Raw genomic sequence first — 23,545 nt, forward strand, 5'->3', positions numbered from 1 at the left:
CAACCACCACCATCACTTTCGTGAAAACCAGAGGGGCGCTGGTGAGGCCAAAAGGGAGCACAGCAAACTGAAAATGCTCTTGGCCTACCGTGAATCAACGGAAGCGCCTGTGGACCTGCAGGACTGGGATGTGAAAACATGCGTCCTGCACCAAAATCCAGTTTCCTTCAGGGTCCAGGAAAGATAGGACCTGAGCTAAGGTGAGCATTTTGAACTTCTCTTTTTTCAGCAAGAAGGTGAGAAGGTAAAAGTGTAGGATAGGACGAAGGCTTCTGACCTTTTGAACACCAGAAAGACGTGGAATAGCAACTATGACCTAATTCTAAAGCCAGGACCCTCTTGATGGCTCCTTTGGCAAAAAGAGCCAACACTTCCTGACAGAGCAAGGGGAGTTGGTCTTTTTTCAGCTGGTTGTAAGTGGGTGGCATGGATGGAGGGGGTTCCAGAAAGGAGATGAAGTAGCCATTCTGGACTATTTACAAAACGCACCTGTCGGATGTTATCAACTTACAGTGAGACTGGAGATGGTGAATCCTGCCCCCTCACCCCACTGGGTGCCTGTGGTGGTAGGGGGGAAAACTAAAGGGGTTTAGAGGCTTGGTTGCTAGGGGTGGTGCATGGATGCGACTTCTGGCTGGTGGTTCCACTTGATCTGTGGGAGCCGCATCCACTGGCACAAAAGAGCTGTGAACCCTGTTGGCCTCGGTGGCTGGTCAGGAAAGAACGTGGTTGGTAGCCCCTGCAGTAACTAAGGAAGGGGCGAAAGGCAGACTGGAGTTGGCAAGGGGGCTATGGATAGGCCCAAGGACCTGCATGTAGCTCTGCTAGCCTTATAGTGCTCTAGTGCTGAGTCTGCCTTTTTACCAAAGAGGTCATGGCCATCAAAGGGCTTGTCCACTGATGAAGCTTGGACATTCCCAGAGAAGCCAGTGGTTCTCAGCCAGGCATGGCCTCTCAATGACACTGACGATGAGATTGTCTGTCCAGAGATTCGGCAGTGCCAAGCACAGATCTGAGGGTAAACTTTGCTGCATCTTGCCCATCAACAATTGCTTGTGAGAGTATGGTTTGAGCCTGCTCTGAGATCATAGCACTTGCGCAACAGAATCCCACACAGTGTGTTGGTATTGGCATAAAAGTTACTCAGTGTTCAAAGACCGCAGTGCTCGGCTGGCGTAAGAGAACATCCTCCCACAGATGGTATTCAGCCTTTTGGATTCCCTATCCGGTGGAGTGGGAGGGAACATGCCGGGGTTGATCCTGGAAGAGGAGGCTTGGATCACCAAGCTCTCCAAGGTGGGGTGCTGGGTGAGGAAACTCGGGTCCCAGGAGTGGGGTGAGGGTGGTGGGCACTGTTCCTATGCAGGGCATGGACGAGGACCCAAGGAGCACATCTTTGTGGGCTTCATTACATGGAAGTAAAGTTTCAGAAGGGGAGACTTCCGACTAAAGCCCCTCCGTCAAGACGTTTATCGATTCTTGACTGCCACTATGGGCAACTGAAGTTCCAAGAACTCAGCAGCCCTCCGCACCACCCTCGCGAATGAGGCACTCTCCTCCATAGCATGGTACAGGGAGAGACCAAGCCAGTGTCTGGGGAGGTGTCCAAACCACTGGCATCAGCCAGTTCCTCATACCAGTTGTTCTCTATGTCATCAAGGACATGATAGTAACCATAAAAGTCCTCAGACCCTTTCCAATTGTTACCCTCTCCAGGGTTGTCAAATGAAAAAGTCACTGGCTCTGACTTGGAAGGTATGGTACCAGTCGGCGCTGGAGTCAGTGTCAGAATCGGGTAGACCGATGGGGCTGGTGCCACTTCAGGGCATCTGTGGCACAGGGTGTGACGGCACTGGAGCGGGTGATTAGATTGGAATAGTCCTCCACAAACCTTGTCTAATCCCTCTCCTGTGTTTTGGACTCACATACTTCATTGGGTTGTGGCCACCAGCTGCTTGGAAGAGTTTTAATGATAGCATATTGAAAGCAGGAAACTGTAAAGAAATTATGTATTTTTTTCAGCATAACGTGTAATCTGAGGCGACTTCTGCCATAGCATAAGAGATCTTCAAAATGTACACTATAGAAGGCTGCATTTCTAAGGAGACTGGGATACCTGGATCAGTTAGAATTCAGAAATAAGATTTGTGTGCATGAAAGACTAAATGTAAGTGGAGAGCAAAGAGGAGTTAGATAGACAAAGGTTGAGCATAGTAAAATCAGTTTTAGGAAAAACCAAGATTTACGATCAAATTATAGAGTAGAGAAATAACCCTGCAGAATTGTGAAATGGACTGCTTCAGGGAGAAGCTGAGGTCAAATTTAAATATTTTGCCAGCTGCAATATAACAGGTTCACGTGGCCTCTCGGCTGAATTCTATAATGAATATTAAGACCTCTCGGACCTCCCACTTACTCTCAATGTACAAGGAAGTGATTTAGAGAGGTGCTGTTAGCAAACAATTCTGAAGCATGTATGCACCTATTTCCACCACCACCTCTCTCCCTCTTTAGAATTGAACTGATGTTATGTTTTGCCGTTTTTCCCTCTTTACTCATTATTTATGTATTATGAATTTGATTGCTGTGGTGAGGAAACAAAATGATAAAAAAAATTATAAAAAAAAGAGAAAGGAGACACAATTATTCCACGCTTGTCGAGGTTTAATTGAAATAAAGATGTGAATAAAATTGTACAAAACCCCCCCAAAAACCCTAACCTTTATCAACCTAGGTTGATAAAGAACTAGTCAGAATAACTGCAAGATTAGTTCAGTTTATACTGAAACGTTTCCTACTGTAACAATCTGGCTTAATTTCGTGTTGGTAGTCTTATAATGGGTTTCAGACGTTGTTTACAGTTATCCATCAGCTTGATCGTGTTGTCTCAGTGGGTGAGGCAATGCTTGATGCTGGAAATGTGTTGATTTCTCTCAAATGGCCCTTTGCTGTCCATGTGCTTTCTCGTGTGAGCATTGACAATTAATACATGAACGGGTGATGCTGCAATATGCGGCTCCATTGGTGACAATTAGTCATATGTATAAAAAAAGAGTTTTGCGATTCTCAAATTGCGATTTTTAGCGAATCGCAATTAGAAAATCGCAAATTGCAATGTTTGTAGGATTCGCGAAAAATTTTGAGAATACTACATATTACTTATTTGCGAATCGCAAATTGTGATTCGCAAATAAGGAATACCTACCCATTCATTCCTATCGGCTAGGAGGCCCATAGGAATGAATGGGAAGACCGTCTCTATTTGCGATTACCAATTAGAGAATCACAAATTGAGAATGAAATTTCAAGGTTGCAAGGGTGCCAAAAGGAACACCCTGTTGCACCCCTGAAATATACATGTGTGCACATTTTGCGCACATACATGCCCTAAGGGCATGTATGTGCGACATATGGCACTTTAAAAAAAAATTAAACAGTGCTTTTTTAATGAAAATCGCAAATTACCACCAACTTGAAGTTAGTGGTAATTTGCAATTCCTTACGGCCAAATAGCATATTTCTGGTGCTTCCAGAATTGCATGTAAGGAATCGCAATTTGCAATTCCTTAACTGCATCCGCAAAATAGAAAATCGCAAATTTTGCAAGCCTCTATTTTGCGATGGCCTTTTGGGATGATACATCCCAAAAGGCTTTTTCCAATTCGCAAACGGGCCGATTCTGAGAATCGCCTGTTTGCAAATGGGAAAAAGGCTTGATACATATGGCCCCATGTGAGTTAATGGGTTGAGTTCTTCGCTACAGTCATAGACACATAGGCCTGCTAGATGCTAGTGAATGAGTGTGCATGAGTGAGAACGAGACAGAGAACGAAAACGAGAGAGAAAGAGACAAATAATGATGGCAGAGTTAGCATGTGCAGAGTTTTAGGTGCTTATCTGGTTTATGATCAATTGAGTTAGTCTGAGCGCTTCTTATTGAGCTTCCCCTTGATTAGTACCGAAAAATATCCTTTGTCACGTAGATGCCAGAGTCAGTCTGGGTGTTGATATTTGGCAACATTTTAGGGTTGATGTTCCTTGTGAACGATGCAAAGCTGCTGGAAGTGCTCTCACTTATAGTAAACTTTTGAATCTGGATTACAGTTTTGATAATAGGGTAAGTTTTTACTTACAAAATAGTGTGCTACTTACGCTTATATATATATATATATATATATATATATATATATATATATATATATTAGTTGAAATTGCAATTATATTTTCTTCCATATTCCATAAGGGACATAGGAAAGTTGTGGCTGAGCTCAAATGGGAAGGTTCTCCCTGGGATGTATTAGGAAATTAGGATGCGATTGTATGAGTGGGGGAGGGTCTGGTGTGGGGCTGAGATTCCCTGATTAAAATTGTTCTTGCTATTATCCCAGACACAAATTGAGACATGTTGGAATACTGACATTACTAGCCCACACCCCCATATCTTAATGAGGTAATCCAGCGAAGGCCGTGACGATAGATCTGAAACCCCCAGTTGAGATCAAACAAAGGAACATTCTAGAAGGCCTATTGTTGAAAATAGTTAGCAAAGCAGGACTGGGAAAACACTGGATGTCCTGTTAAGACAGAGAAAATCCATTGGGCTTCCTCTGTAGTGTTCCACCCTTAAAGGGGCAGTTGCCTCTAAAATAGCAATTACTATAATGGAGCCCAGCAATCACAAATGTAGTCAGACATAAGGGGGTCACCATCCTAGTCTCCTAATTCAATTTGCTTGACGCAATGGAAATGAACCATACAAATCAATGTTGGGATTTCTGTAGGTTCCAGGTCAAAATAATCTTGCTAGGGTCTCTGGCAGGTCTGTGGAGTGTTTGGACTGACCGTTTCTGTACAATAGCCAGCCAGTGCATCAATGAAATTTCTGTCCATTCTCTCTGCTCCGGTGATTCAGAGGTTAGATACACAAGTCTCGGGATAAAATTAGAGATCAAATGAGAGGGTCCAGTCAGACCTCCTTTCAGCAGCCACATAATAAACCCCTGCTCCTCTGGGCCCAGGACTTTCCAAGGGGTTAGATTTTAGAAGACCATTCTTGCCATGTATACATTGGATGTACGTTGTTACAACGCAGGTTGTAATAACGCATACCTTTACCACGCGGCTGCTACAACGCAAGTCGTTACCACGACTTGCGTTGGAGGGCGCGGATTTAGGATTTTTATAATTTTATATTCCAACACCAGTCCCCGTGGATACTAGGGAAGGTGTTGGAATATAAATTTATAAAATTCCTTATCCCACAGCGCCCTCCAGCGCAAGTCGTGGTAACGACTTGCGTTGTAACGGCCGCGTGGTAAAGGTATCACGTTGTAAAAGATTCGTGGTAAACGTTGTTTACCGTATACATTGGCCAAGTGTCTTCCCAGTTACAGCACCACCCTATTCCATGTAGCATTCCAGCCAGAGTGTTGTATGCTGTGGTACAGTGAGGCATGCTGATGTAGGGTCTGGTATTTCATGGTGACGCATAAGGACATAGTGAATATATGATGTGCGGTCTGGAATTGAGTTATGTTATGTTTTTAATGTATTTCTCAGGCGTTACAAATGGATTATGGTTCCACACAAATCACAATAGCCTGTAGACAGAGGTTGACAGCTTCCAGAAAGAAGGAATTGGAGGTTATGGCAACCAGGATATAGTTGGAGACTGGGGACTCAGGGTCAGCATGGTTCCCATCCCAAGATGGGGAGGCTTAATTAACCCCTTGGCCGCAGTGGTAATTCCTCCGCAATGCTGGGGGTGAGGGGGGGCCGTGCGGCGCCGCCATGCTCGTGACGGAACCACTCCATCACGAGCCATGGGCGCACTGTGCTTGTGACGGAGTGGTTCCGTCACGGCCCCGCCCGCTCATTAGAACGGCCGCGCAGGCGCGGAATTCCTGCAGCGTGGGCAGGGCGGCCGCGCACACCTCGTCCGTGGTTCGTGGCGGAGTGGTTCCGTCACGAGCACGGAAGGGGTTAAAGAGTTAGTGACTGTTTCCACACTAGTACCGAAACCAAGATGGAACCCACCATTAGAGGCCATGACATCACTTCTTCTTCCTGGTCATTCTAGGCAGAGGCACTACACGGCACAGTAAGACAGTTTGATGCAAATACTCATTGCCTGGTAAGCTAACTTATTGCCAGTAGTTAGTTTTATTGCAAGCATTAATCCCATCAACTTTTGTGTGTTTGTGTACCTTCCTATTTGCCAAGGGTATGCCCAGATTTGGAGGTGTGTGATTATGAAATATACACATAGACTAATCCCAGAAGAATTACTGGAAAAATATATTTTTATTGAGAGAATCCTCTTGTTGATATCTAGGTATTTATTGTTATTTTAGCAATTTTAAGAAGGGCTGTCGAACACTGAAAGGGTGACAGAGAACTTCACAATACTGGTTCAGCAGACACATTATAGGTGCACAGTTGCCAAGGTGTATATACGTATGTCAGCATCAATCATACACCATTAATTATGTTCAAGGAAAATACACTTGTAGATGGTAATTCATTACAAATAGGATGAAGAAACCTACATTAAAATGATATACTAGTGTCTGCTTGAGATTCAATACTGATGCCATTTACAATAATCATACACATTTAGACACTGGCATACAGTGCTAAGGCAATTATATATGAAATTTAGTTTATTAGCCAATAAAAACCATAAACATGAAAACATATAATCAACCGAATTATCATAACCATTTCTATAAGTGTAGATTTAGAAACCTGGAATAAAGCCACATAGGTATCATACTATATAAAGTGTGTAGTGCAAAGCAAAGTGCTAAGTGCAACCAGTTCTCCTCCTGGCCCTGATCTTCTTGCATCTGTCCTGGGCCCAAAACAGTGTTTGACCAAAATAATTAATGATGTACAAAGATATAAACATGATAAAAAAAAGAACACGGGCTAGGGCACATCTGGCCATTCGTAGCAGCCTGAGTCATGTTAAAGCACCAAAGGCATCCCTCTCCCCCGCCAAATATGGCTACGCGATAATTAAACTATAGTGACAACTGACTAGATATAAAATGCAACCAGCATAAAGGGTATAAGGACACCCCGTGGATCCTTGGGCCACCTCAGAATGGTAGAGGGCAAATTCCTCTTGCTTACCAACCTTGCATGACCCCTAACAGCCCATTGTTCAACTGCAGGCTATGCCCAACTGTCCCATGCTATTGACACACTTCCTGGATTAAGGCAGACTGGGGACCAGTTTGGAGAGGTCCTTTACCCTGGTCGGGTCTTTAGAAATTTCAAGAAACTGCACCAGTAGAAAGTTCAACTTAATATTTTGGGGGTTTAAAGACTCAACAAAGGCTGGCCTGCAGGTTCTTATTTCTAAGACAAAAAATTCTTCAAGTAGCTGTGTCCTCCGATGCCCCAGTAGGCTACGGCGAAGGCAAAGAATATGCAAGTGATAAGGAAATTAGGGATCACATACCTATTTGGTGAGCTACTTTTGTAATCATTTCAGTATGTGATGATTAGCTTTTTCATAAATGGTCTTTTCGCCTGAATTTGAAGATATGAAGTAAAGCACCATTTTTATCTCACAGAGACTAGAATTTTGTATCCTGACAGTATACCATGAGAAGATGGATTTGAAGGCACACGTCTTTTTAAAACACAGTTCTTGAGATGAAATGCAGGTCTCCTTCTTAGGAACCCTTTTTGGCCTGGCAATTTCAGATTTTGAATGAGTTTAGGGTGGAATTTAGGTATATACCCTAGTAAGCGATGTATGCAGTCATATAGGTAAGGAAAGCTTTAAGAATTATCCATTTTATAGTGAAAAGAGGGTATGATTCTGTTAAAGCCTCTTGGCTGAGTGATCAAACTGACAGCAGAGTTTAGGATGGCTTGTAGGGGAAGTAAAAGGTGTGATTTTAGGTAGTCAATTTAAAAGTGTGTTCCCAAATTCAATGGGGATATCACTGATTCTTTTATAGCAGATTTAAAATCTTTTTTGTGAATGATGGGTCAATGTTCCGGAGTACATTCAGTTAAGAACTGATATTTATAGAGAAGGTCAAGACTGATATACCACTCTAGTTTAAACTCTCGTGATTTAGCCGATTTGACAATATCAGAGAACATGGAGAGCACCAGTTGTTTATCAATCCAATTTGGCAGAAGGTCTTTGGAGCTGTTAGGTGGTGATAAGAGCAACTCAGTTATTTGTTGTTATTTTCACCTGGGAGTGTCGGTGGAGTTCTGGGCTAGTGTATTAATGCCAAGGCAATTACAGAGTATTCAGATGTGGCTAATAATCTCACCATCTCACCTGATTTTGTTTGTCCGCTGCGTAAGACTATCTTACAGAGTTGAGTGTTCTGATAATTAACAACAGTACCAGTTTAACTTAGCAAAGAATATCACATTGGTATCCCATTTTTATGTAGACAAGCTAGTTTGAAGAAATGTATATAAAGACAAGGGCTTAAAGCTGATATCTATGATACAATTTTTTCTTAGGAGAAACTGATGCAACAAATCAGAAAATGTGCAAAACTAATTCAGGAACAATTAACAGTGTACCGATGAAAGCGTCTTTAAAATACAGTGACAACATGGAAGACACTGCATCTTCAATTCATGAGATCTGTAAACAAATCACATATACAGAATAGATAACATAGAACAGGTTTACGTAAGTGCTATTAAGAAGTAATTGAAAATTGTCTTTTATTAGAGTATTTAATCTAGATGCTACCTCAGTAGCAAAAAAGGTCCTCTTGTGAAGAGTCTCTTCACAAATTTTGGTTTAATAAAATAATCTTTTTTGTATTACAGCTGTCCCTAATTGAATATTAGTTCTGCATCAAGGTGGATTAATATTTATGTGATCATATGGTTTACTTGAAAACAAAATACTAAAAAACAAATGAAATGTGAAAATGTTTCCACTGTCCCCCAAACGAAAATTGCCAAAAGCTGGGATGAAATGATTGAAATCAAGTGAAAAACCCAACAAAATATGGTGTTGTGAGATATTACATAACCTAAAATCTCTATGTCTACTCTGTTTCTAAAAATCTATAATGATTCTATTAAGATGAAATGGAAAAGTATAGGTCGAAATATTTGGCAACTGACAAGCTCATATTTAAGCGATATTTGTTTTCAGGAAAATTACCCGCACACCTTTTTGAGTAGAGGCCAAAGAAGGGTGGTTAGATTAATGGAGGGTCCTGAAAAGATAGAAGAGGATGCATACTGCTAAGGTATTCATTACAACCATCAACATTGGTACTTACCTTTCAGGTGGCAGGAAAAGATGAGTTAGTAGGTTCTCCAAACCTTGCTGGAGGAACATCACACATTCCTTTGTTCTTGTGTCAAGTTCTTTATCTTGCTCCATTACTGCTATGCCAGTGTAGAACCTAGGTATAAGCAACTTTAGGTTTGTTTTGACCAACAAAGTTCATTGCCAATATTCACAGAGCTTCACAGCACAATAGACCGTAGAACTTGTGTATGATAACAGACCAGAACTTTGACTAAAAGCAGTGCACAGTCCCATCAACATGACTCTACATATGATGAATGAGTTTTGTAAAGGTTTAACATCTGTATATGAAGGTTTTTCTCATTTATTTATTTAGGATGTTTGTAAAGCACTGCAAACTACCAACATAGTCTCAGAGTGCTTTGGTTTAGGCCCAAAGATCAGAGGTGGGGGACAATAATCCTAAATCAATTGATGTCATGGGTGGCACATCCTTCTCTATTCAAGCAGCCAAACTATGGAATTCTTTACCTCCCAACATAAGGTCCACCGACAACCACCTTATCTTCAGAAAACTACTCATGAATTGGCTTTTCCCCACATAAGCACCATAAGCAGACAGAAATGTACAGCATATCCCTATTATATGTATATAAGCATTTCTTGTCCCTATAGATATGTACCCATCTTTGTGTATTGCTTCGTATAAACATGTAAAATAATTATGTTGTTGAGAGGAAAAAATAATAAGAAAAATAATTCATATTAATAATAAATAAATAAATAAAAATCATCTTTGGTCTACATGTAAATACTTCTATTGTGCATCTATGTACGTTCCATGTACTTGGATCTGTGTGTCTGTTACTTTTCTCCTGAAAAAGCATATCCAATGCACTACCCTATTTCTCATCCTGTGTCTCTATCAATATCTTTAATCTACATATACTTACCTCCTTTATGTATCTATATACTTTCAATGTACTTATGGATCTATATATTTATCACTTTTTTCTAATTTAGCATTTCCAATGCATTGCCCTATTTCTCGGCCTATACATCTATCACTATATCCTCTACATCCTCTCTCTCATTTATCCCAAACCCCATACCACTACTATGATCCCCAAAAAACCTTTCTAGACTCTCTCCTACTGTACCCCTCCTTGCATCATCTGACACCTTTTTTACTATACCGATCCCCTAAAACAAACCTTTCTAAACTCTTCCCTCTGACTCCTCCCCTCCCAAATGTCCTTTTTAATCATCCAAAAGCCTCCTCCTACTGCTAAGACCTAAAAAAAATGTTTTTAAAACTCATCCTTCACTCTTTTATCCCTCAACTATCCTTTTCAATCAAAATTAACAGACTAACATGTTCACTCCTCAAATTCCATATTCAAATATACTAATTCACCACTAATCCTTTATGGGTTACAGAGTAGCGTGCTACTCGCCAATAAAGCATCTCCGCACCCCATCAGGGTTACAAGTGCTATATAAATGCAAACCTTTTCCCTTTTCTACCCCTCCCCAATGCTTCTCAATCCAAATGACTGACTAACATATCCACCACTAAAATTACTTTCATGTTTCACCATACTACTTCAACACTAATCCTTATGGGTTCCAGAGTAGCGGTTCAGGGGTAGCAAGTGCTTTATAAATACAAACCTCTTTCCCTCTTTTATCCCGCCACCTACCCTTCTCTACCCAAATAACTGAATAACCTATCCACTACTCAAATTACTTCATATTTTACTATACTAATTTTCAACACTAATCCTTTATGGGTTCCGGAGTGGCGTGCTACTCGCCAGAAAAGCGCTTCAACATCCATCAGGGGTAACAAGTGCTATATGAATGCAAACCTTTCTTTCCCTTTTATCCCTCCGCTATCCTTCTCACTCCAAATAACTGACTAATATCCACCACTGAAATTAATTTCATATTTCACCATATTAATTCACCACTAATCCTTTATGGGCTTACTGAATAGCGTGCTTCAACACCCCATCAGGGGTAACAATCGCTATATAAATCCAAACCTTTTTTCCTCCTCTATCCTTCTGCTATCATTCCAAATCCAAATAACTGACTAACTTATCCACCACTTAAAATGTACTTGCACGTTTCACTATACTAATTCAACACTAATCGTCTATGGGTACCGGAGTAGAGTGCTACTCGCCGAAAAAGCGCTTTGACGCCTCGTCAGGGGTAGTAAGCGCTATATAAATGCAATTACAATACAGTACAATACAATAATAAATGGTGAGAAGACGGAAAAGCCTTAGAAGGGTAGTAAGTCAGAGGGTTACCTTAGAAATTGATAAGGGTTGGTTTTAGGCATCTAACCAGTCAAGTCAGGCTCAAAAGGAGGCAGCATAGGAAGTTAGCTGAATAAATGTTAGAAAAGATGAGTTTTTAGAACTCTTCTGTATCTGATGAAGTTGGTTTCAAGCCTTAGAACTTTGGGGGGGAGGTGGGGGAGGAGTTCCATAAAGATGATCCTATCACATGAAGAGTCCTACTTCCAAACTTCTTATATCGGTATGATCTAATGGAAAGTTGCAGTTGGCAGGCAAGGCCAAAGTCACAGGGAAGTGAAGTGAATTTGGTGGGTTATTGGTAAAAGATCTAATGCCCTGTTAGCAGAGTATGTATATGTATATCTGGTTTGAAGGTCTGGAGCAATTAACAAACAAGATGGGGCTGCACAGCACCAGCTATAATCACCACTGCACTTATTCCCTATCTGCCACTACCCGCTCCAGCCCCCCTCATCTTCGCTTATTCATAACTCGCTGCATCATTCCTTCCTCACTGACAGACCTTGCCGGCACAGCCACTGAACCTTTGTCTTAGACTGCTTCGCCTTTTAGATCCCGCCGTATCCCTTCACCCCCCTCCATATACCCCTCTACCCCAGTTTGTATATCTCACCTTTTATTACGCAGATTTTACAAACACCTGTACATATGCACAAGCCCATGTTGTATATGACATTGCCCTGACTGTAATCGCTTGCTGTCCTTCCATGCTATGTTACTATTTGCATATGTCACCTTGATCCGGTATGGCAAACTGTGCTTCCATCGTATTATAATGTCGACTTTCCCCTTTTCTCCATTTTTTAAAACACAATGAAGATTAAAAAAATAAAATATTAATTAAAATGAACGGATGCCATGTAGTTGCCTTACAAATTTCGAACAAAGGGGCTCCCCTTGATAAAGCCAACATTGATGATTTTGCCCAGGTGAAAGGGGTTCTTATGTTCTCTGGTGCTTCCCTATGTGTGACAGCACAGCACATCTTAATACACAAGGTGATCCACCTTGATAAGGTGTTTTTGTACCACTTTACCCTTTTTGTCTGTGTTGGAAAATGGCCCTCTCGGAAGAGTCACGCAAAACATTTTGCCTACCTCCTCCTCTTTTTGATGAATTCTTTTTATTGGCCTTCGGACTATGAGCACTTTACCACTGCTAACCAGAGCTAAAGTGCATGTGCTGCTCCCCTAAACATGATGATGTTAGTGTATACTTGATTGGCATATTTGAGGCACAGGCCAGTCCCTTGTTAAGTGGTAAACTATATACCCAGGCCCTTTTTTTTTAATTTTATTTCAAATGCTACTAGTTGACCCGCAGCAAAAATTGTGCCACCCACAGAAGTAGCATTTAAAACAACTTGCTAGCTCTTTAGAACTTACAAAAATAGAGGGTTTGGTGACATAGTATCCATAGTGGGAGTCAATATATATAGGATAAATAAGCAAAAACGCCCACCAGTTATCCAGTGTTAGGTCTTTTCCGTGTAACCTTAACAGTTCATGTCTGGAATGCACAGAATATTGCCTGTAAATAGCCAAATCATTACACAGTTTTGGGTAGGCAGTTAGCATAGAGAACATACTTCTTTAACTTGTCAAAGATGCAGGCTTGAAAGTGCAGGAAATTGAGACTTCACCACAAAAAAACTTCACCAAAAATGTGTATGCATACGTGCACAAAAAAGAGGTTTACTGTCAATTCGGTTCAATGCAGAGATTCTTCTCAGCCAGTCTGTGCTGAGAACTACACTTCAAATGGGTGCCTTGGCTTTCCATTCATTGCCCTGAATATATCTCTCTCAATTTGCTGTGCAACTACATACCCCATGAGTTCTCTGTCTTTCCTACTGAATCTTCCATCAACTGGACTGTCATTACAGAAAATGTTGCTGAATATCTCGCAATATTGCAGGAACAGCAGAACAGAGCCTTCTTTCTCTTGCAATTGTTGGAGAAACAAGGATTTTCAGTGTGGTCTGGGCAAGTCGAGACACTCATTGTCAGTGATAAAATGACAGCTATCACTAAGGGTGAAGACCTAAAAACTTTGCATTAGCACTACTTATTTCGAACCGCTCTAATGCAGAGTCAGCTTTGTTACCTAACAGCTGAGTTCGATCAAAAGGCCAATCCATTAATGTAGACTGGATGAATGTAGAAAAATTGAAGTGCGAAGCCAGGCATGTCGGCAGAGAGCTACAATAGAGCCCTCTCCACAAATCAGCAGTGTCCAACCCAAACTGTTTGATCTGCCGCAATGCTGATTTTCTGTCTCTCAGGGGCTCTGAAAGTTACCTGTGAAGGTGGTTAGGAACATTTGGGAAACCTACTATGCTATATCTCAATACCTATGTGTGTAACGTTCCAAAAGGCATCGGACATGAAGGAATTACAAGCCTTAGCTGCCCGCAGAGAATATTCTTTTTCCTACTTCCTTCAGTTTTTTTCGATTTCCCCTCTGCTGGAGTGGGGGAGATGCCAGGAGAACATTTTGATGAACAAGAAGCATGGACAAGAGCATGGCCTTGACGCCATGGCTGGCTGACACGCAGAGCTGGCGCTCCGGCCGGGAATCCTCAGCACAGTCAGCTATCTGCGCTCTTTCCATGCCAGAATGGAAATTTGCAGTGGAGGAAGGTGAGGAGACCACTCCGAGCAAACGGTGGCCAGAGGGGGAGTGTAGCAGCACGGAGGTACAGCCCGATCCAGAGTGCCTGACAGCTGCATTTCAAGATGGAGTCTGTTGCAGCTGGCTGTAGTAACCGTGGGCGAAAGCCTGAATAGGCCAGTGATGGCGCAGCAAACACTGCAAGGGCACCTACGATCCCCCTCAGAGAACTGCCTGAGTCAACGGGGCACCCACCACTGAGGCACAGAACCCCCCCCCCCATCCTGAGAGGATGCCTGGGTGGATTTGCTGCAGGGCACATTCTGAGGCTCTTTTCTGCCCCAAACCCATTCTCCCGCAGGGGCGTTTGGAGAGACTTCGTACGGGGCCTGCCTCAGGGTATCAGGCAGTTATGGGAAAGCCGTAAGGCACAGACCACCATCACGAGGGCAGGGCTGTGACTGGTAAGGTGGAGGGCCCCTACCACCATACAGATTGGAACCATCCTCTGGGGCCCACCATGGAAGACAGCTTGTGGACGCTGGCTGCCGCAGGGCGACATGGAAGACCTGGGGCATGCAAGGGCCAGATCGGATGATGGTGAGTGGCTAACCACCACTACAAGATCGCAGTGGACCTAGCTGGAGCACATCAGGGCCCTGCGAGAGATCCCCGGCCCTCCCACATACCAGAAAGGTGTTGCATCACAAAGCCGTATAGCCCCCGCATGCAAAGAAACTTGACAAGTATGCCCTCCGAAGTAGGGGACCAGCAGAGTTATGGGGTGCACGGCAGAACCAGAGCGCGAGTGGGGGGAAGAGAGAGATCCCTCCCTGAGAGAGCTGCTCCTAGCATTCCAGGATACCCGTTCAGCACTAGAAAATAAAATCGACGCAGTGGCCGTGGATGTCACACTGATCCGTGCGGATATGGGGAAGATCTCTGAACGAGTATGCACAGCTGAGGCCATACTCACTGATCACATGGAGGCCATTCGTACCTTACAAGTAGAGGTGCGCCAACTGAAGGAGAAAATTGCCAGATTTCACAAGTAGACAGAGAACGTTGAGGGTCACTACAGGCAAAACTACATAAGCCTGGTAGAGGCACCTGAAAAGGAAGAGGACGCAGGGGTAGAACAGTTTGTGGAAGGCCTGGTACATCGTTGGCTGAAACTTGAGGACTTACCTGCCCAATTTGTGGTTGAACAAGTGCACAAGGTTCCTGGGACCCCTCCTAAATCGGGGGCCAGGCGGAGTCCTCTTCTGGCCTGTATCCTGAACTTCAGAGACTGGTACGCAATCCTCAGGTGGACTCGCATGCGGAAACCAGATCTTTCCGCACTAAACCCAATCGATCAAACAGCAGTTGTAAAGCACAACACTGTCACCCATAGCTGTATCTGGGTGCTGTGTCTCCATTGAAAAGCCAGGTATTTAGTCTCTTTCTGAAGTCTGCCAGTGAGGAGGCTGTATGGAGCTGAAGAGGAAGGTCATTCCAGGTCTTGGCAGCGATGTAAGAGAAGGAGTGGCCACCACTGAGGTTGCTAAGGATTGGGGGGGCGAGAGCGAGTCAAGAGAAGAACAGGAGTCTAGCAGGTTGGTGGAATTTCAGTTGATGGTTGATGTAGGCAGGCCCTAGGTCGTGTAGGGCTTTGTAGGCATGCATGAGGATCTTGAACTGGCATCTCTTCTGGATGGAGAGTGTTAGACCTGTCTTCCTAGGGACCAGTGAACTGTGCTTCAATCACATCAACTGAAGTGTTCCCCACTGGTGTCCTCAGGCCTCAGTACTAGTGGACCCAAATCTGGGTAATCAACTACTCCTCTCCAGCACTTAATTCTCTAAGGGTAGTGAGACAGAGCAGTCCAGGACTTACTCAAGGAGATGAGGTGGGGTTAGACATTCAAACTACAGTGCACTCCGTACAACCAGCTGATAAAGTCAATGTCCAGAAAAATACTTCAATACACGCAAGAGAATTATATTACATATACAACTAGGATAAACAGGGAAAACCAGATGTCTCTACAACCCTCTGGGCCAGAGTTCTGACCCCAAACAGTATTATAGCGCCTAGACGTTAAACACTATAAAAACACAGGTAACATGTGGACACATAGTTAGTATTGCATCTGACAGATTATGTTGCACAGGGTTTCTCTCATTTGTTAGAGCCATTATACCAATCATTGTTATGAAATGATATAGTTTCAGCACATGACGGGAATTCAAAGGTTCTTGATCAGCCCCATAACCCCCACCCAAAGCAATAGATGTGCCCTCCTGTCTAGAGTGAGGACACTGCTCTGGTGGCATCAGGAATCTGATCCCAGGTACCTGATGTCTTTGCACAGTTTACTGGATTCCCACTGATGGTTCTCTGACTGATGCTGCGGATTCCCTTGCTCCTCATCAAAGTAGCACATTCCTTTGCAGCATAATCCATCAGTCATAGAGAAAACGTTCTCAAGTCCCAAACGTGGTGAGCAAGTTTCTTATCTCACAGAGTGGGTCGCGGCTGGCTTCCTTGGATGGACCGAGTGCAAGCCGCTGCTTCAGAATCATAGACCAGTCTTGAACAACAACTGACTGCTAAGGTCAGACTTTTATCATCTCTGATTGATAGGCTGATCTAATCAGAGGGTCTACTACTATTGAATCCTGGGTGCCCCTCCAATCACAAGGTACATTTAAGGGTGTTCACTGCATGAGCAAAGCACGCAAAGGATGACGTACTGTCTTCCCTTGTACCCTATTCCCAAAAGAAAAAAAAATTGGCCCGTGGATACCTTATCCAGGAACCAAAATGAAACTGTCACCCGCAAGAATGAAATGCTGACTTTACTATGCAAAGAAACTTAAAAATCCAGCCCACCAAAAGGCCCGAAACCCTACGGAAGAAAGATGGAGATTAAAGCAGTCTGTGCAATACACAACAATAGTAAGACACTCGTCTCATGAGGTATGCTAAGCTGAGCAAGAACTTTTGATTGGCTGTGAGAGCGAAGGTCAGAGGTCGCCAGAGGTGGAGGAGGCTACTTGCTACAAGTTGTATATCTACATGCTTGCTTTTCTTCTTCTGAAAACCCGTTGACCACATGTTGACCATTGACTGAGCTTTGTGGCTATAGCCGAGGCATGCCGATATAGGAAGGGTGCAGAGGAAAAGAACTACCTTGCAGCTAGAGCCTGTCAGCAAAACATCTTTTGCCTACTGAGTCAAATTCACTTTAGGTGGTTTAAAGGTAATTAAATACCAAAGTCTAAAGTTTAAAGACTATGAAGGTCTCTATAAGTTTCCTAATGATGGCTAGAAAGCTCCACTCTCTAAGGATGATATCTACAAGAGTATGCACGAAAACAAAGTTCAGTCCACTCAGAAATAAATCTCTTCACTCAAATGCCCTGAAGGGCTGAAATTCAATCCCTGCTTTATTATACTCTGTACTCTGAATCATTACGTTTGGAAATAATTTTATCCTCTATCCTATTGTTACAGAAAAGTCTGCAAGCAACTCTGATCACATTTTGGATTCCCTATCAGCAATGTATAATGGCTGGTTTGTAATGAAGGTGAGGACTGTGCCAGGAATTCAAATCCACAAGTTAAATCTAAGCAGGTGGGCAAAAGTGACTCTTCAATTGTACTTTATCAGAAAAATCATTTAAATCCGAAGACATCCTGCAGGGGCTCTGGGTCCCAAGCAGGCCAACCATAGTGTGAAAAAAGGAAGGAGAGTTGCAATAAGAGGCAAAATAGATCGAGGATGGAGACCTACCCTCTAAAAAACCCTACTTGATGGCCCTTCTTCAGAGTCAACTGACTTAGTGCCTGTCTCCTCCGACACAGGCCATAAGGGCCCTTTATACCCAATCTTTCAGGGCAAAGTGGCCGTTAAAGCTCTGAAAGCCAGGTCTGAAAGGCCCCTGAAAAATGGTAGAAAAAATTGAAAACAAAAAACAACGAAGGATACTCAAAAACAGTCTAATAAATTAGGCTTTGATCCAATACAGATGCCCATAAAGGAAGAGGAAATAGATTAAAATGTTTCTGTGGTGATCTTTGGCAATTACCCTATCACTGTATTGGTAGACCGTGCTTCACATGCTGATTTGGTCCGTATAATTGATGGTCCGCCAAATGGTGAAACTATTTCTGTTCACTTGATTGACCCTCTTAATCTGCAAGCCAAGGCCTTTACATTGTATGTGAACAGTAATATTGTTAAAAGTATGAAAAATCCATCTGAACAAACCATTCCTTATGCCTGAAGTGTACCATTTATTTAGGATTTTATTGTACTTTTTAATGATCAGGAAGCACCAATAAATAGATCTTTTTGTTGAGTTGTTTCTCCAATAGCAAGGTTCTGAGGATGGTGCAAAGTAGTAATATACACTTAGTTCAGGCAATAGTGAGAGTCACTTTTAACTCAAAGGTAGTGGTGAATCTAATTTTGAAAAATTGCCATTACTTTCTCAGCAGTGGTATCAATGGCATCCCTTTCCTACTTAGAAATGGTAAATACAATTGCCTTCAAAATAAGGGGGATGATGACTGTCAAGTGAATGTTATGTTCTCTATCCCTAATAAAGAGGTGATGTTGGAAAAAGCAAAATTAATGGTAGTGTCTGTATGATAGGTGGGTAGATGGATATCTCTCTAAAATAAGGAAGTTGAGATGATTCTCATTGATGCTGGGGAAGAGGTAAGAAGGGGAAACTGACTAGAATGCGCTCCCAATTTCAATAGCCCTTTTGGAAACATGAGTCATCAGAGTAATTATAATAATGATTAAAAGTGGCTTCCTGGAATATGGCAGGTCTCTTGTGATCAAAACAAATTAGCTTTCTTAAAATGGCTTTGATGCCGGTATTATTTGTATCCAGGAAACCTGTCAAACCACGTACTGTTACTGAATCATATCAGGAGGGAGAAGGAAGGTGTGATCCATTCATCTTCCTATGTATCAAATCTCATAAATCACGTGGGGAAGGATCACTTGTCCTGCATAACCTGGGTATACAGGTTGCGTACTCATGTGTCCCAAATAAAAAACCCTCATGCACGTGTAAAATAGGTCGGATAAGCGGTATATCTTGGTTCTCCGCTGTTTAATCACGTGATTGCATAATCATTGGGTTAGTTGTTATGCAACCTCCACCCGGAGGTTTTTACCCTTGGTTAAAAGCAGTAGTGATCAGTGATAGGTGAGGTCTTCTTTAAAATACTCGGACAGCCAGGTTATTAATTTATTGGGTCTGGATTCGAGTAGGTTGTCATCAAGACTATAAGGTGTGCGTATAGTGAATAATTAGGATTCTTACGCACTCAATGTTTTGTGGTTGTCCGAGTATTTTAAAGAAGACCTCACCTATCACTGATCACTACTGCTTTTAACCAAGGGTAAAAACCTCCGGGTGGAGGTTGCATAACAACTAACCCAATGATTATGCAATCACGTGATTAAACAGCGGAGAACCAAGATATACCGCTTATCCGACCTATTTTACACGTGCATGAGGGTTTTTTATTTGGGACACATGAGTACGCAACCTGTATACCCAGGTTATGCAGGACAAGTGATCCTTCCCCACGTGATTTATGAGAAACCACATACTGTGACATGAACAGCTATTTTTATTGTTTAAATCTTTTTATTAGGGTTTTAGGTTTTTTAGATTCCCATGTGGGAGTTAGACAGATCACATATCAATCATCACATATGTAATTGTTACACATCAATTACAATTATGATTCAATATAAATATTTTGGTTCCATTCCTTCGAGTATGATGGTCGTACATCATATCTCCTGAATTTATCACTAGGCCATCTTGCTGCATGATGCCGTGTCTGGTAGTGTCTGGTCCCATGGGCGATACAATAATGGAGGCTGGCGTAAGTGCTTCCCCTCAGTCAGTGTACGTTACCCTTTATGATGTGTGCAATCATTAACTGTTATGTAAATAAGTCGGATTCCGAACTACCGACTTGAACTGAACTGGTAACTGTAGGAGGAAACACCTCCTTGAAGGAAAAAGGGAGGAGAGCGAGAGTGCGATGGGCGGGCGGGGGGCAAGTGGTTGTAGCAGGTGGCGTGTGGGCCAGCTATCGGCCCGGTGGGTCGGGCTGTGTGTGTCTCGGGGGAGGAAGGGGAATCCGTAGCGCCTGTAGATGATAGACTCAGCAGCTCTGACCAATTGTTCTATTCTAGCCTCTCACCGGGGGCGTCGCTCGCTCAATGGTGGGGCTTGTGGACTGGGGTGCCGGGCGGGACCGCAGGGCAGGGGTTGTGTCGGCTAAGGGGCTTCCTCTGCGGTTGTCTCTTGTTTGAATTGTATTAATAGTTACGCCCATTCCATAGAGATTGGGTGTTTGGTGTACCTTTTACTTCTTCCTCCCTCAAGGTCTCCTCCTACGCTGCCCCCCACTTGTTCACTGCTCCTATCCAAGCTGCTTCCGGTGGACCTGTAGGGGCCCTCCAGTGCATGGCTATGTTTCTTTTGGCCAGAAGAATAGCTAGGGATGCGAACCGCCACTGCAGTTTTTTGGACTTTTTTTCCTGTAGATTCCTAGGGCGCACGTCTCCCATGTGGTGATGTGTAACAGGTGTACTATTGTTTGGAGTGTGTGGTGTATTTTGTTCCAGTATTTTTGCAAGGATGGACAGTCCCAGAACATGTGCTTGAAGGTCGCGTCTAGTGTCTGACATCGGGGGCATTTGAATTCTGTGTCTGGATAGTACAGGTGCAGCTTATCTGGTGTAAGATAAGCACGGTGTAGGACATTAAACTGTATGTTTTTGAAGCGTGCGTTTCTGGACACTTTTTTAGGGTATTCCAACGCCTGGGTCCGCACTTTGTCATGGAAAACTCAGCCCACGTCGTCCTCCCATGACTGTAGCAGTCTGTCCAGGGAAACATTAGTTAATTCCCGGATTGCCTTGTAGTGCCATGTCACTAGCCCCCAGATTCATCAAACCCAAATTCTGCGAATTCCAAATTGCGAGAAATACCGAATCACAATTTTGAATTCGCAGAATGGGATTCATGAACAAATGCGATTAGAAAAAGCGAATCGCAATCGGCCGCAATTGCCGATTGCGATTTTGCCGAAATCGCATAAAAAACGCAGATTTGGCAGTTTTCCATGTTGACATTGCGATCTCGCAATTACCGAAATTGCAAATTGCGATCTCGCTAATTGCGAGATCGCAAAAACAGGAAGTCGCATTTCAGGCACACTGATGACATCACAACCAGGAAGCAGGCAGTTCCCTCCCTCATTCTGCATACTGAGCCTGAAGTGGAAGCAGCACTGTCCAGAGCTCCACTCCAGACCACCTCCAGCTCAAATTCAGGAGACACCCCACAGCAGAAAATGTCCCAGGAAGCAGCAGGGAGCAGTTCCTCAGGAAGGAAACGAAAAATCTAATTCTCAGAGCAAGCATTGGAATACCTAATTGAGGGAGTGAACAAAGACCATGACCGGCTCTTTGGGAAGGACTCAAGGAGGGTGCCTGAGGCGGACAAAAGACGCATTTGGATGCGCATCCGCGCCAAAGTAAATTCCGTGGGAGTGACCCAGCGCTCCATAGAAGAATTGAAGAAGAGGTGGTATGACCTCAGAGGGCGTGCCAAGGAGAGGATTGCAGAGAGGCTGGGTGAGCGTGTCGCAACAGGAGGAGGAGATCCCACTGTACCACCCAACGCCCCACTGGAGGACCTTGTGGAGGACACCCTGAATCCCGAGGCATGCGTGGGGGTAACCCGGCTGGACCCCACCTGACCCACCCAAGAATCCCAAGGTAAGTGCCATGCGACTGCGACCCTGTCCCCTAACAATGGCCATGACCCCAGAGCTACCCATTAGAAATCCCAGTCATGCAGCCCATGCACACCAGAAAATCCCTATTGCATTGTGGGACATGTAGTCTGACCACAATTTCCATCTAGCCCCTTACAGCCAGACCTGTCTAGTGAGAGTCAATCCTACAGCCAGTCAGGGAATGCTAGCCTGCATGCATGTAGCAACCTTCCATGTGCAAGATACATGTCATTAAACAACGTCCACTTTACATCACAGGTGGCGCTGAAAAACCGAGCACTGATAGTGAGGCCCTGCAAATAGATGACAATCCTGAGGACACCGAGGGAGACGTCCATCCTCAACCAGGACCATCAGGACAAGCACCAGCAACAGCAGTAGTACCACCACCTGCCCCTGTGGACAGGGCCACCTCAGCAACAACAGGCGCGCCACAACCGCACCGCGTGACAGCCATGCCAGTGGCACTGGCAACAACAGCAGCAGCACGGAAACAAACATGGCGCACAGCCACTGTGAGAACACAGTCCAGCGGAGTGGTGAGGGAGCCGCGCGACACAACACCACACGCCGGCAGGGGGGTGAATGTGCGGGTACCTGGCCTGTCAATTGAGCGCCATATGCTCCGCATACACCAGAAGCAGGCACGTCATCTTGCAGCCATTCACCTGCAGCTGTACAAGACTGCAAGCAATGTGGGACAGCTCTCTGACAGAATGGAGAGGATGACCGCTGCAGTGGAGGAAAACACCCAGGCCATGTTGACCCAGCGGGACGTCAACCGGCGCCGCCAGCTGCTGACCCGCCTGTCTGCGTACACCCGCTCGAACCACATCATAGGGAATGCCACCTCCCAACTCTCACGACGCTCGTTGGCCATGCAGATACAAATGGTGCAATGCTGCCAGGATGTCGCTAGGGCACTGGAGCAAGTCACCCCTGCAGTGCAGACGACCCCTGCAGTGCAGACGACTGGCCATGGCCAGGCAGGTGGGGGGGGATGACACAAGTGAGGGCAATTCAAGCCACAGCAGCCAATCATTGCCACTGGTGACAGGACCCAGCCGCAGCAACAGGCCCACTGCTGCCTCACGGGCAAATGCTGAGGAAGAGGTGGAAAGGAGACTGGGAGCGTCCGCCTGGAGGCGCCATTGACAATTTATTTCGTACCATGCAGGGCCGTGCTGATGAGACAAGCATGCCCTCCTCACATCCATGGGGATGTATGACTCAATACAGCTCTCATGTAACTGTGAAAAAAATGCCACTTTATTGTGAAAAAACAATAATATATATTCAGTACCAGTTAATCTGACTCATGTCATTATTTCTATTGTCATGCATGAGTGAAGTGTTGGGAGAGGGGAGTGGGTGCACTAGAAACAGTTAATTGTGATTTGGTTGCGGCACCTGTGTCCTTCAGCAGGATTCTCCCCGCGTGCATGACGCACATGTGCAGGTTGGTGGTTGTCCCCTTCCGACTCACTGCCAGAGATCTCTACAGGTATC

General features: G+C 44.1%; 1 protein-coding gene across 4 annotated transcripts in view; it reads right to left on the bottom strand.

Moving 5' to 3' along the window:
- The window catches only part of LOC144761836 (uncharacterized), a 538,733-nt gene that overhangs the window by 154,277 nt on the left and 360,911 nt on the right, over positions 1-23,545 (bottom strand). For all 4 annotated transcript variants that reach the window (XM_078647062.1, XM_078647060.1, XM_078647063.1 and 1 more), the window contains one exon: positions 9,285-9,410. In XM_078647062.1, the coding sequence (XP_078503188.1) occupies positions 9,285-9,410 (126 nt within the window). The remainder of the gene's footprint in view (positions 1-9,284; positions 9,411-23,545) is intronic.

Source organism: Lissotriton helveticus, chromosome 6 (assembly GCF_964261635.1).
Source record: "Lissotriton helveticus chromosome 6, aLisHel1.1, whole genome shotgun sequence".
Taxonomy (NCBI): Eukaryota; Metazoa; Chordata; class Amphibia; order Caudata; family Salamandridae; genus Lissotriton; species Lissotriton helveticus.